The sequence below is a fragment of the Xenopus laevis genome, chromosome 8S (assembly GCF_017654675.1).
Source record: "Xenopus laevis strain J_2021 chromosome 8S, Xenopus_laevis_v10.1, whole genome shotgun sequence".
Taxonomy (NCBI): Eukaryota; Metazoa; Chordata; class Amphibia; order Anura; family Pipidae; genus Xenopus; species Xenopus laevis.
The window spans coordinates 81,794,116-81,806,831 of record NC_054386.1 but is presented as its reverse complement, the minus strand read 5'-3'; the positions used below and the strand labels follow the sequence as shown (position 1 = coordinate 81,806,831).

Genomic DNA, 12,716 nt, shown 5'->3' with positions numbered 1-12,716 from the left:
AAGTTCGCGAACGTCGCGCGACGTTCGCCATTTTGGGTTCGCCATTGTTGGCGCTTTTTTTTGCCCTCTCACCCCAGACCAGCAGGTACATGGCAGCCAATCAGGAAGCTCTCCCCTGGACCACTCCCCTTCCCTATAAAAACCGAAGCCCTGCAGCGTTTTTTCACTCTGCCTGTGTGTGCTGAAGAGATAGTGTAGGGAGAGAGCTGCTGCCTGTTAGTGATTTCAGGGACAGTTGAAAGTTTGCTGGCTAGTAATCGTTTTGATACTGCTCTGTTATTGGAGGGACAGAAGTCTGCAGGGGTTTGAGGGACATTTTAGCTTAGGTAGCTTTGCTGGCTAGTAATCTACCTTCTACTGCAGTGCTCTGTATGTAGCTGCAGTGGGCAGCTGTCCTGCTTCTGATCTCATCTGCTGACTGCTGCAATAACAGTAGTCCTTGTAAGGACTGCTTTTATTTATTTTTTTGTTGTTTTACTACTACTACTACTACTACTACTATAAGAGCCCAGTGCTATTAGTCTAGCAGTGTTGGGGAGTGGGACTGGTGTGCTAATCTGCTGCTCCTAGTAGTTCAGCAGCACCAACTTTAATTTTTTTTTTTAATATTCATTTTTTTTTATTTTACTTTTTTTTATTTTACTACCGCTGTAGTAGTGTATAAGTTGACCTTTTAGGCATTATTTGCCCTGTAGGCATTATTTGCACACTGTTTTCTTCAACCCGCCATCGAGCTGTGTGACCTTGTTCACATTCTGTCTAAATATCCATAATATTACCGTCTCCAGAAAAAACACCGGAGTCACTTTTTTCAAGCAGCCATAATATATTTTACGTAATCCGTATCCACCGCTGTAGTAGTGTATACGTTGGCCTTGTAGGCATTATTTGCACACTGTTTTCTTCAACCCGCCATCGAGCTGTGTGACCTTGTTCCCATTCTGTCTAAATATCCATAATATTACCGTCTCCAGAAAAAACACCGGAGTCACTTTTTTCAAGCAGCATTCATATATTTTACGTAATCCGTATCCACCGCTGTAGTAGTGTATACGTTGGCCTTGTAGGCATTATTTGCACACTGTTTTCTTCAACCCGCCATCGAGCTGTGTGACCTTGTTCCCATTCTGTCTAAATATCCATAATATTACCGTCTCCAGAAAAAACACCGGAGTCACTTTTTTCAAGCAGCATTCATATATTTTACGTAATCCGTATCCACCGCTGTAGTAGTGTATACGTTGGCCTTGTAGGCATTATTTGCACACTGTTTTCTTCAACCCGCCATCGAGCTGTGTGACCTTGTTCCCATTCTGTCTAAATATCCATAATATTACCGTCTCCAGAAAAAACACCGGAGTCACTTTTTTCAAGCAGCATTCATATATTTTACGTAATCCGTATCCACCGCTGTAGTAGTGTATACGTTGGCCTTGTAGGCATTATTTGCACACTGTTTTCTTCAACCCGCCATCGAGCTGTGTGACCTTGTTCCCATTCTGTCTAAATATCCATAATATTACCGTCTCCAGAAAAAACACCGGAGTCACTTTTTTCAAGCAGCATTCATATATTTTACGTAATCCGTATCCACCGCTGTAGTAGTGTATACGTTGGCCTTGTAGGCATTATTTGCACACTGTTTTCTTCAACCCGCCATCGAGCTGTGTGACCTTGTTCCCATTCTGTCTAAATATCCATAATATTACCGTCTCCAGAAAAAACACCGGAGTCACTTTTTTCAAGCAGCATTCATATATTTTACGTAATCCGTATCCACCGCTGTAGTAGTGTATACGTTGGCCTTGTAGGCATTATTTGCACACTGTTTTCTTCAACCCGCCATCGAGCTGTGTGACCTTGTTCACATTTTGTCTAAATATTGATAATATTATCGTCTCTAGAAAAACCACTTGAGTTACTTTTTTTCAAGCAGCATTCATATATTTTACGTAATCCGTATCCACCGCTGTAGTAGTGTATACGTTGACTTTGTAGGCATTATTTGCACAGTGTTTTCTTCAACCCGCCATCTAGCTGTGTGTATTATCGTTTCCAGAAAAACCAACTGAGTTTTTGTTGTTGTTGTTGTTTTTTTAAAAATAATGCCAGGCAAAGGCAGGCCGCCACGCAGAGGCCGTGCTAGGGGCCGTGCTGCTATGCAATCCTGTGGCCCTAGCAAATTGCCCAGTTTTAAAAAGCCAATGACCCTGAACTCCCAAAATGCTGAAGAGGTAGTTGACTGGCTTACACAGCACACCCCATCCTCTACCGTTTCTAACTTTACCACAACATCCTCCTCATCCTCCACTGCTATGGCCACCCCACGTAACACTTCCTCCACCACCGGTGCCCCTTCTTCACTGGGGTCAGAGGAGTTATTTTCCAATGAGTTTCTTGAACTGAGTAATGCGCAACCATTATTGCCAGAAGAAGATGAAGGAGATGAGGACCTTACACCAGATTTAATTCTGGCAGAGAACACGATAGAGATGGACATAATGAGTGATGAGGAGGAGGTCCCCGCTGCTGCTTCCTTCTGTGATGTGTCAGAAGAAATTGATGCATCTGAGGAGAATGATGATGAGGAGATTGATGTTTTGTGGGTGCCTAGTAGAAGAGAGCAAGAGGAGGGTAGTTCAGATGGAGAGACGGAGAGTCAGAGAGGCAGTAGGAGAATAAGACTTAGAAGAAGCAGGGAGGACAGCCCGCAGGGATCAGTAGGGCAACAACATGTATCGGCACCTGTGTTCAGCCGGCCAACGCACCCACCATTGCCGCCAATACCGCCAACTCCGCCAACTTCTACTGTTACCGCCAGATCGCACACTTCCAAAAAGTCAGCAGTGTGGGATTTTTTTAATGTGTGTGCCTCTGACAAAAGCATTGTAATTTGCAATGAGTGCAGTCAGAAACTGAGCCTTGGTAAGCCCAACAGCCACATAGGTACAACTTCTATGCGAAGGCACATGAGCGGCAAGCACAAAGCACTTTGGGAGCAACACCTCAAAGGCAACAGGCAAACTAAAAGCCACACTCCTTCTGGTCCAGCATCTTACTGCTCTACCTCTGCTCTCCTTGACCCGTCTGAACCACCCTCCACTCCGCCTTCCACCTTGACCACCTGTTCCCATTCCCAGTCATCTGCCACCAGCCAAGTTTCTGTGAAGGCCATGTTTGAGCGTAAGAAGCCAATGTCTGACTGTCACCCCCTTGCCCGGCGTCTGACAGCTGGCTTGTCTGCACTCTTAGCCCGCCAGCTTTTACCATACCAGCTGGTGGACTCTGAGGCCTTCCGCAAATTTGTAGCAATTGGGACACCGCAGTGGAAGGTACCCAGCCGCAATTTTTTTTCTAAAAAGGGAATACCACACCTGTACCAACATGTACAGAGCCAAGTTACCGCATCTCTGTCACTTAGTGTTGGGCCAAAGGTCCATATGACTACTGACGCATGGTCCTCCAAGCATGGTCAGGGCAGGTATGTCACCTACACTGCCCACTGGGTGAACTTGGTAATGGCTGGGAAGCAGGGAATGGGTAGCTCAACAACAACAGTGGAGTTGGTGTCACCGCCACGGATTGCACGCGGTTCTGCCACCACCTCTACTCCTCCATCGCTCTCTACCTCGTCTTCTTCTTCTTCTTACTCTGCTGCTGGGTCCTCCTTCTCCTCCTCCACACCTGTGCACCCCCAGCTCCCCCTAGGCTATTCGACGTGCCAGGTACGCCGTTGTCACGCTGTCTTGGGGATGACGTGCCTGGAAAGCAAAAACCATACCGGATCTGTACTCCTGTCATCTCTGCAGTCACAGGCCGATCGGTGGCTGACCCCACACCAACTGCAGATCGGAAAAGTGGTGTGTGACAATGGAAGCAATCTGTTGGCAGCGTTGAGACTAGGCAATTTAACACATGTGCCCTGCATGGCACATGTGTTAAATTTAATAGTCCAACGTTTTGTCTCCAAGTACCCAGGATTCCAGGACGTTCTCACCCAGTCCAGAAAGGTGTCGGCCCATTTCAGACGTTCCTACACAGCCATGGCACGCCTTGCTGACATTCAGCAGCGCTACAACATGCCAGTCAGGCGTTTGATTTCTGACAGCCAGACTCGCTGGAATTCAACGCTCCTTATGTTGGAACGTCTGCTGCAACAACAAAGGGCCGTCAACGAGTACCTTTTTGAACTGGGTGGTAGGACTGGATCTGCACAGCTGGGGATTTTTTTCCCCCGTTACTGGGTGCTTATGCGCGATGCCTGCAGGCTCATGCGACCTTTTGAAGAGGTGACAAATATGGTCAGTCGCACCGAAGGCACCATCAGCGACCTAATACCCTTCGCTTTCTTCCTGGAGCGTGCCGTGCGACGAGTGACAGATGAGGCTGTAGACCAGCGTGACGAGGAGCTGGAAGCGCACGATTTCTGGTCGGAATCACCAGAACGAACCCAGGCACCTGCTGCAACGCAGGGAGAGGTGCCAGAAGTGGAGTCAGAGGAGGAAGGTGGCTTTGTGGAGGAGGAGGAGGAGGACCAACAGGAGCAGGCTTCCCAGGGGGCTAGTGGTGACCTTTTGGGGACCCCTGGTCTTGTACGTGGCTGGGGGGAGGAGACCGTGGATGATGCAGTCCTTGATAATGAGGAAGCGGAGATGGATAGCTCTGCATCCAACCTTGTGAGAATGGGGTCTTTCATGCTGTCATGCCTGTTGAAGGACCCCCGTATCAAGAGGCTTAAGGAGAAGGACCTGTACTGGGTCGCAACGCTACTAGACCCTCGGTACAAGCATAAAGTGTCAGAAATGTTACCAACATACCACAAGTCCGAAAAGATGCGGCATTTACAAACCAGCCTGCAAAACATGTTGTACAATGCTTTTAAGGGTGATGTCACTTCAGGAACTCATCAACATTCCAGGGGCAGAGGTGCCAGTAATCCTGCCACGAGCACACCTGCAAGGACAAAGCCCTTTGGCCAGTCTGTAACGTCAGACATGCAAATGTTTTTCTGTCCAAGGCAGCGCCACAACCCTTCTGGATCCACCCTCAAAGAACGCCTCGACCGGCAGGTAGCGGACTACCTGGCATTAACTGCAGATATCGACACTCTGAGGAGTGATGAACCCCTGGACTACTGGGTGCGCAGGCTTGATCTGTGGCCAGAGCTGTCACAATTTGCCATGAACCTCTTGTCTTGCCCAGCCTCAAGTGTGCTCTCAGAAAGGACCTTCAGTGCAGCAGGAGGGATTGTAACTGAGAAGAGAACTCGCCTAGGTCACAAAAGTGTCGATTACCTGACCTTTATTAAAATGAATGAGGGGTGGATCTCGGAGGGTTACTGCACGCCGGAAGACTTGTTCTGACTTCTATGCAGCTGTCCTTCTCTTCAAGCCTCATGACTCCACACACAGCTGTCCTTTAGCGTCCTCCTCCTCCCTCCGCCACCGTTACAAACTAGGGTGCAAACCCTACTGGTTTAATTTTTTCTGGCCTCTGTGCTTCAGTGGCTGCGACCAAAAAAATGCCTATTTTCTGCATTTATATGACATAATTTTTCTGGCCTCTGTGCTTCAGTGGCTGCAACCAAAAAAATTTATATTTTCAGCATTTATATGGCATAATTTTTCTGTCAACTGTGCTTCAGTGGCTGCGACCAAACAAATGCATATTTTCAGCATTTATATGGCATAATTTTTCTGGCCTCTGTGCTTCAGTGGCTGCAACCAAAAAAATTACTATTTTCAGCATTTATATGGCATAATTTTTCTGGCAACTGTGCTTCAGTGGCTGCGACCAAAAAAATGCATATTTTCTGCATTTATATGGCATAATTTTTCTGGCCTCTGTGCTTCAGTGGCTGCAACCAAAAAAATTTATATTTTCAGCATTTATATGGCATAATTTTTCTGTCAACTGTGCTTCAGTGGCTGCGACCAAAAAAATGCATATTTTCTGCATTTATATGGCATAATTTTTCTGGCCTCTGTGCTTCAGTGGCTGCAACCAAAAAAATTTATATTTTCAGCATTTATATGGCATAATTTTTCTGGCAACTGTGCTTCAGTGGCTGCGACCAAAAAAATGACTATTTTCAGCATTTATATGGCATATTTTTTCTGGCCTCTGTGCTTCAGTGGCTGTGGCCAAAAAAACTGGGCAAACAATGCCTACAAGGTCAACGACGTTGACCTTGTAGGCATTGTTTGCCCAGTTTTTTTGGCCACAGCCACTGAAGCACAGAGGCCAGAAAAAATATGCCATATAAATGCTGAAAATAGTCATTTTTTGCCATACGTTGACTCAACGTATATGGCAAAAAATGACTATTTTCAGCATTTATGTGGCATATTTTTTCTGGCAACTGTGCTTCAGTGGCTGCAACCAAAAAAACTGGGCAAACAATGTCTACAAGGTCAACGTATGGCGAAAAATTACTATTTTCAGCATTTATATGGCATATTTTTTCTGGCAACTGTGCTTCAGTGGCTGCGTCCAAAAAAACTGGGCAAACAATGTCTACAAGGTCAACGTATGGCGAAAAATGACTATTTTCAGCATTTATATGGCATATTTTTTCTGGCAACTGTGCTTCAGTGGCTGCGTCCAAAAAAACTGGGCAAACAATGCCTACAAGGTCAACGTATGGCAGTTGTTTAAAGAGAACAGTAGATTACTAGCCAGCAAAGCTACCTAAGCTAAAATGTCCCTCAAATCCCTGCAGACTTCTGTCCCTCCAATACAGAGCAGTATCAAGCAGATTACTAGCCAGCAAACTTACTATCATCTGTCCCTGAAATCACTAACAGCTCTCCCCCTACACTATCTCTTCCAAGCACACACAGGCAGATTTTTCAGATACATTTTTGCCCTTGATCCCCCTCTGGCATGCCACTGTCCAGGTCGTTGCACCCTTTAAACAACTTTAAAATCATTTTTCTGGCCAGAAATGTCTTTTCTAGATGTTAAAGTTCGCCTTCCCATTGAAGTCTATGGGGTTCGCGAACCGTTCGCGAACCGCTCGCATTTTTGCGCAAGTTCGCGAATATGTTCGCGAACTTTTTTTCCGACGTTCGCTACATCCCTAATCGTGGTGTGCATAACACACACCCAATTTCTCTGCAAACTCTTGACATGGGTATATAATTTGCATTTCATATTTTCATATCTTTTTTTTAACATGAAACAACATAAAACCTGAGCATTGGGGATAGATATTAATTTTAGATCCATGGTGGGTAGAGGGTAACTATTTTCCTACACGGGGAACCATGTGACTGTTTTGCTGTATAAATATTTTAATGATTATCAGAAATTCTGTCATTGCAGGTAAAGGAGCATCCCTTCCAGAAGATGAAATAGAGAAGTTTAAAGAGTGGAGCAAATGCAATGGTTTCGATCGAGTCAAGGTTTTGAAGCCTTCGATCAGTTATGGTACTGTATGTAGGATGTCGGTAATTCATTATGTCCAAATCCTTCTGCCCGGCCGAACCAAATCTGAATCCTAATCTGCATATGTAAATTAGGGGCAGGGAGAGAAATCGCGTGACTTTTTGTCACAAAATAAGGAAGTAAACAATGTTTTCCCCTGCCCATCCCTAATTTGCATATACAAACTAGGATTCGGTTCGGTATTCGCCTAATCTTTCGTGAAGGATTCAGGGTTTCAAAATAGTGGATTTGGTGCATCCTGATAATTTATAGAAAAATCATTTAACCTACATAATTCAATAGTAATCCATTACAAAGTGCTGGGCATAGTAAGGGGTCCAACAAATGGGCAGAAACAACCATATACTTATGACTTGCACTCTTCTGAATTGCCACAGGATTCTGCACCCCAGAGACTTGTGTGGAACCCATACAGGTCCTGCATTAGGTCCAATCTGTAAGTCGGTGCAGAGGGCATCCAAACCTCCGACATAAATGGTTTTTAAAAAAGTACAGAGGTATGCATTTGCACCCTGTAATGCTCTAGGACTTGATTCCTGTGTAATAGAACTGTTGTCTGTTTAAACTGCCTAACAATATGACTATATGTTTCTCCTTTAGCTCAAGTATGTCATGGCCACTTTGAAATTTCAGAAAACTTAAAGGAACTTAAGGTGTGTTCATTATAAGAATTGTTAACACCATTGCTGAAGTCTTGCATGTTTATTTTATAGGGCTCATTCATAAAGAAACAAAACACAAATCACCACGTTTTTGTAACCTCAGTGTAGAGTTTTTTCTGAGAATTCCAGAATCTGTGGTCAACCGTGTATGCAGTTTTGTGAAGTTGTGTGCAATTTATCAATCAGGTTAAAGGGGTGCTCTCCACAAGTTGTCCCACTGAATAGCAAAAAACAAATAAAGTGTTTTATACAATGGCGTTCGTGCTTTGAGCTAAAAACGTTAAATGTGAAAAAACAAACATTTTCATTTTATGGTGAAAATCGTTATCCGGAAACCCGTTATGCAGAGAAATCCAAATTATGGAATGAACCTCTTCCATTGACTCCGTTATAACCAAATAACCTTGTAATTGATCCAAACTAATATATAATGAATACTCATTGGCAGCAGAACCAGCCTATTGGCTTTATTTAGGGGCAGATTCACTAAGGGTCGAATTTCGAAGTTAAAAATACTTCGAAATTCGACCCTCGAATTGAAATCCTTCGACTTCGAATATCGAAGTCGAAGGATTTTAGCGATCGAACGATTAAATCCTTCGAATCGAACGATTCGAACGATTTTAATCCAACGATCGAAGGAAAATCCTTCGATCAAAAAAAGGTTAGCAAACCTATGGGAACCTTCCCCATAGGCTAACATTGACTTCGGTAGGTTTTATCTGCCGAAGTAGGGGGTCGAAGTTTTTTTTAAAGGGAAAGTACTTCGACTATCGAATAGTCGAGCGATTTTTACTTCGAATCGTTCGATTTCGTTCGAATTCGAACGAATTTAACCAATTCGATGGTAGAAGTACCCAAAAAATACTTCGAAATTCGAATTTTTTTCATTCGAATCCTTCACTCGAAGTTAGTGAATCTGCCCCTTAATGTTTGCATGTTTTTCAAGTAGACCCAAAAGATCCAAATTAAGCGAAAATCCGGTATCCGAAAAAAACCCAGGTCCCGAGCATTCTGGATAACAAGTCCCATACCTGTACTTTAAGGGGGTTATTTATCAAAGTCCGAATTTATCTCATTATTTCTATTAAGAAAATCCGAAAATCTCCGAATTGCCGATTGGACCTTACCTATCATAGAAAAAGCTCAGCAAAAAATATGAAAAAATCTAATTTTCCCAACAAAACTCTGATTTCCTGCCAAAAAGTCAGATTTTCCTGCTAAAATCTGACTTTTGGCACCAAAAAAAAAAACCCCCAACAGCTTGGAGATGGCGAATTTTCGGATTCAGACTTTTTTCAGCCTTGTGGTATAATAAATTCCTGAAAGAAATTAGATTTTTTTTTTAGGTCCAAAAAAATCAGAATTTTTGTGATTTTTGTATTTGGAGTTTGATAAATAACCCCCTAAAAGTCTCGTGTGTATATTATGCTACAAATAGTCTTTATTATTATTGTGGACTGATGCAGCAAAATAAATATGAACTGTTTCTTTTCAACCACTCGGTAGAAAACCAAAAAGCACTTGGCGCTAGAAATATTTTCCTCCCTAAACCTATGATTTGCTTTCATTCTGATTATTTACTTTTTCTGTTAGGATACAGAAACTTGGAGTCTCATTGCCAAAGCTTCTACCTACCCTGATCATCATTATCATATCAGGCTTTTATACTCCGCAAAACTAGAGATAAGCAAAAAAGGAAAGGAATATACAGTGAGAGAGATCCAGATTGTGTCGTAAGTTCTGCTATATTTAATATTGCTCTAATACACAGACAGGCAAAATATATCCTTATAAATAGTGTTTCTGATCAGTTATTGTCAGTGCTTATGAATGAAAGCACCATATTGGGTTCTCAGCATTCCCACTAAACATGGGCCACCTTGCTGTACATAGAAAAGGATGTCACCTTACAATATACTTTATGTATGTGTCTATATGTCACCCTAAATGCTAAATAAATGCATGTAGTCACCAGCTAGAAGTAACAATTACTTACAAAAGCAGATCTATCAGAGTAAAACAATCAACATGACCTATAGGTAACTTTCAATGTACATTAATATTTCGAAGAGTCATTTTTTAGTGTCAGTATCACTTTAAGTTTGAGTCATGTTGTCCTATCACTGCCAAACCATGTGTAAACAAAATTCGGTCTTGTTCCTCTTATCCCTTTTCTTACACATTCATTATTTAGTCAGTTTATCTATTGATATATTTACATACTGCTTTTTATTTTAGGGTGGTGGAGAAGACCTTGATGGAGTTGAAATATGAGGAAGGAGTAACAAGAAGTAAGCATCCCTTTTAAGCAATTGTAAAGAAAAATATGATTATTACACGTTTTATACTCTCCCTGTTATTGGAAAGTAGATGGTTATTTACTAAAAAAAATCTCATTATTTTATTAAAGCGAATTTGATCAAATTCCCATCCACAATTTTGCCTTATTTATTAATAAAATAACTCAAAAAATTTGGTGCATGAAAAAACTCAATAAAACTGTGAAAAAATTTGAATCATACAAATCATACTGGATTTGACACCCGAAAACTCAATTTTTTTTCGGATTGACGTCTGAAAATCATGAATTATACGGATTAATGTCCGAAACCCAGCGCAGATCATGATATTTTCCAATTGTAAAAGGGACATCTGCCATTGACTTCTACATGACTTCGGCAGGTTTGAGATGGAGTATTTTTGGATTTCGGACTTTTAGCAGCCTTGGGGTATTATAAATCTCGAAAGATTTTAGTTTGTGTTTTCCCCCTTTAAAATTCAGACCAAAAAAATTCAGGTTTTAGTAAATAACCCCCTAAATCATTTCTGAATGGGAAATGGCAGGTAGCATTTTCCTGTTTCTAGCATCGATAACCACTATACCCTTGTTTGCATATCTATTATAGGTTTTTACAATGTTTATGAAAACGAATAATATATGTAGAAATGCTCAAGACTAAGGGGCAGATTTCTCAAGGGTCGAATTTCGGAGTAATTGGGAGTTTTTTTGAACTCCCATAACTTCAAAATTCAAATTAAATACAGAAATTTATTTAAAAAAATTTACGTTTTTAACTTTGGGTCAATTTCGAAGTTTTAGTGCATTCGATCGAATTCGAATTGAAGGATTTGCCCTAAAAAACTTATATTGTTCAAAGTCCACCAAATGACTATATAGGTTCTAGGAGGTCCCCCATAGGCTAAAATAGCAATTGGGCAGGTTTTAGATGGCGAACGGACGAAGTCGAAGTTTTAAAAAGACAGACGCGACGTCCGTCTTTTGCGAAATTGCGCCGGCGTCCAAATAAACGGACGGTGGCGTCCATTTTTTTTTTGACGCCGCCAAATTTTCACTGAGGTTTTGCGAATCGCGGGAATTCGCCGCAAATTCGCCCATCACTAATGACCAAGAATATGTGCAGGTATATGTGCAGAAAACTAGCCTTGCTGTAAAAAACTTTTGTTTCAAAAGCATTGCTTTTCCCTTTTCTAGGTACGATAAAACTGCTTGAATTTAAGACTGGGGAGAATATGCTTCTCCTGGGAGTCCAAAGCGAGGCAGGAAGAACGTTATATCTAGCTTGTGAGTATGTTTATATACGTGTATTGTAATGTATATAATAATAGTATATAATAATATATAATTAGAGACTGTCATAAAAGCAAGTGCATCAACTATAATGATTTGCTTAGTCATTAACATCTATGCACATTTATAGAAGTATAATTAGAGTAGCTTCTATGTCTGTAATATAATGCTGGAAAAATTAGTTTACTGATCACCGTCTTCAATCATTATTAGTAGGCTATAATCTATTGTACCATGGAATGCAATTTAAATGGACCTGACAAGACAATGGGGCATATTTATCAAAGAGTGAAGTTAGAGATAGCCAGGAGTCCGCTAGAGTGAAATTCCACCACTCTCCGTTCATTTCTATGGGATTTTTGAAAGAGTATTTATCAATAGGTGAAAGTGAAAGTTCTCCTTTGATAAATATGCCTTTCAAAATCCCATAGAAATGGAGAGCGGCGGAATTTCACTTTAGCGTACTCTGGCGATCTCCAATTTCAATCTTTGATAAATATGGCCCAATATTGGGCTCATTTTCTAACATAGGTGATAAATGACATCACTGCAGCAGAAGCTAATAATCAGCAAATAGTTTGAATCAGTTTACTAGCAGTTACAAAATTAAAGCAATGATCTTATTAGTTGCTACGGACAACTGCCTGGTTCAATTAAGCACCTTTCTCAGTAAATTCTATTCTACATGTGCAAAGATGTACCAGAAAATGTAGTACTTCCATGGACAAAGATTCTGTCATCCTCTTCTTTAACATATTTAAGGGGGTTATGCAATAAAAGGCACTACCTTTGCCCAGGAGCAGTAACCTATAGCAACCAATCAGCAGGTAGCTGTAACGCAGGGTTTCCCAAGCTCAGAACAGACTCCAAGGACCCAGTCAAGGGTCACCCTTCCACCTATGACAGCCGCCTTTGGCTTTGGGACTAGCCCTCCGCTACTCGGATGCTGTCAGGTCTTAAAGTGAGAGGCCTAAGGAGAGAGTTCTGAGCGAGCAAGGGAACCAAGCGTGAGG

The 12,716-nt window shown here is 41.9% G+C and overlaps 1 protein-coding gene across 1 annotated transcript in view; it reads left to right on the top strand.

Annotated features, from left to right (window-relative positions):
• Positions 1-12,716, top strand: part of LOC121397773 — a 32,337-nt gene that overhangs the window by 11,555 nt on the left and 8,066 nt on the right. Inside the window, exons 5-9 of the mRNA XM_041575261.1 lie at positions 7,327-7,431; positions 8,050-8,102; positions 9,708-9,847; positions 10,353-10,405; positions 11,608-11,697. Coding sequence (XP_041431195.1) covers positions 7,327-7,431; positions 8,050-8,102; positions 9,708-9,847; positions 10,353-10,405; positions 11,608-11,697 — 441 coding nt within the window. The remainder of the gene's footprint in view (positions 1-7,326; positions 7,432-8,049; positions 8,103-9,707; positions 9,848-10,352; positions 10,406-11,607; positions 11,698-12,716) is intronic.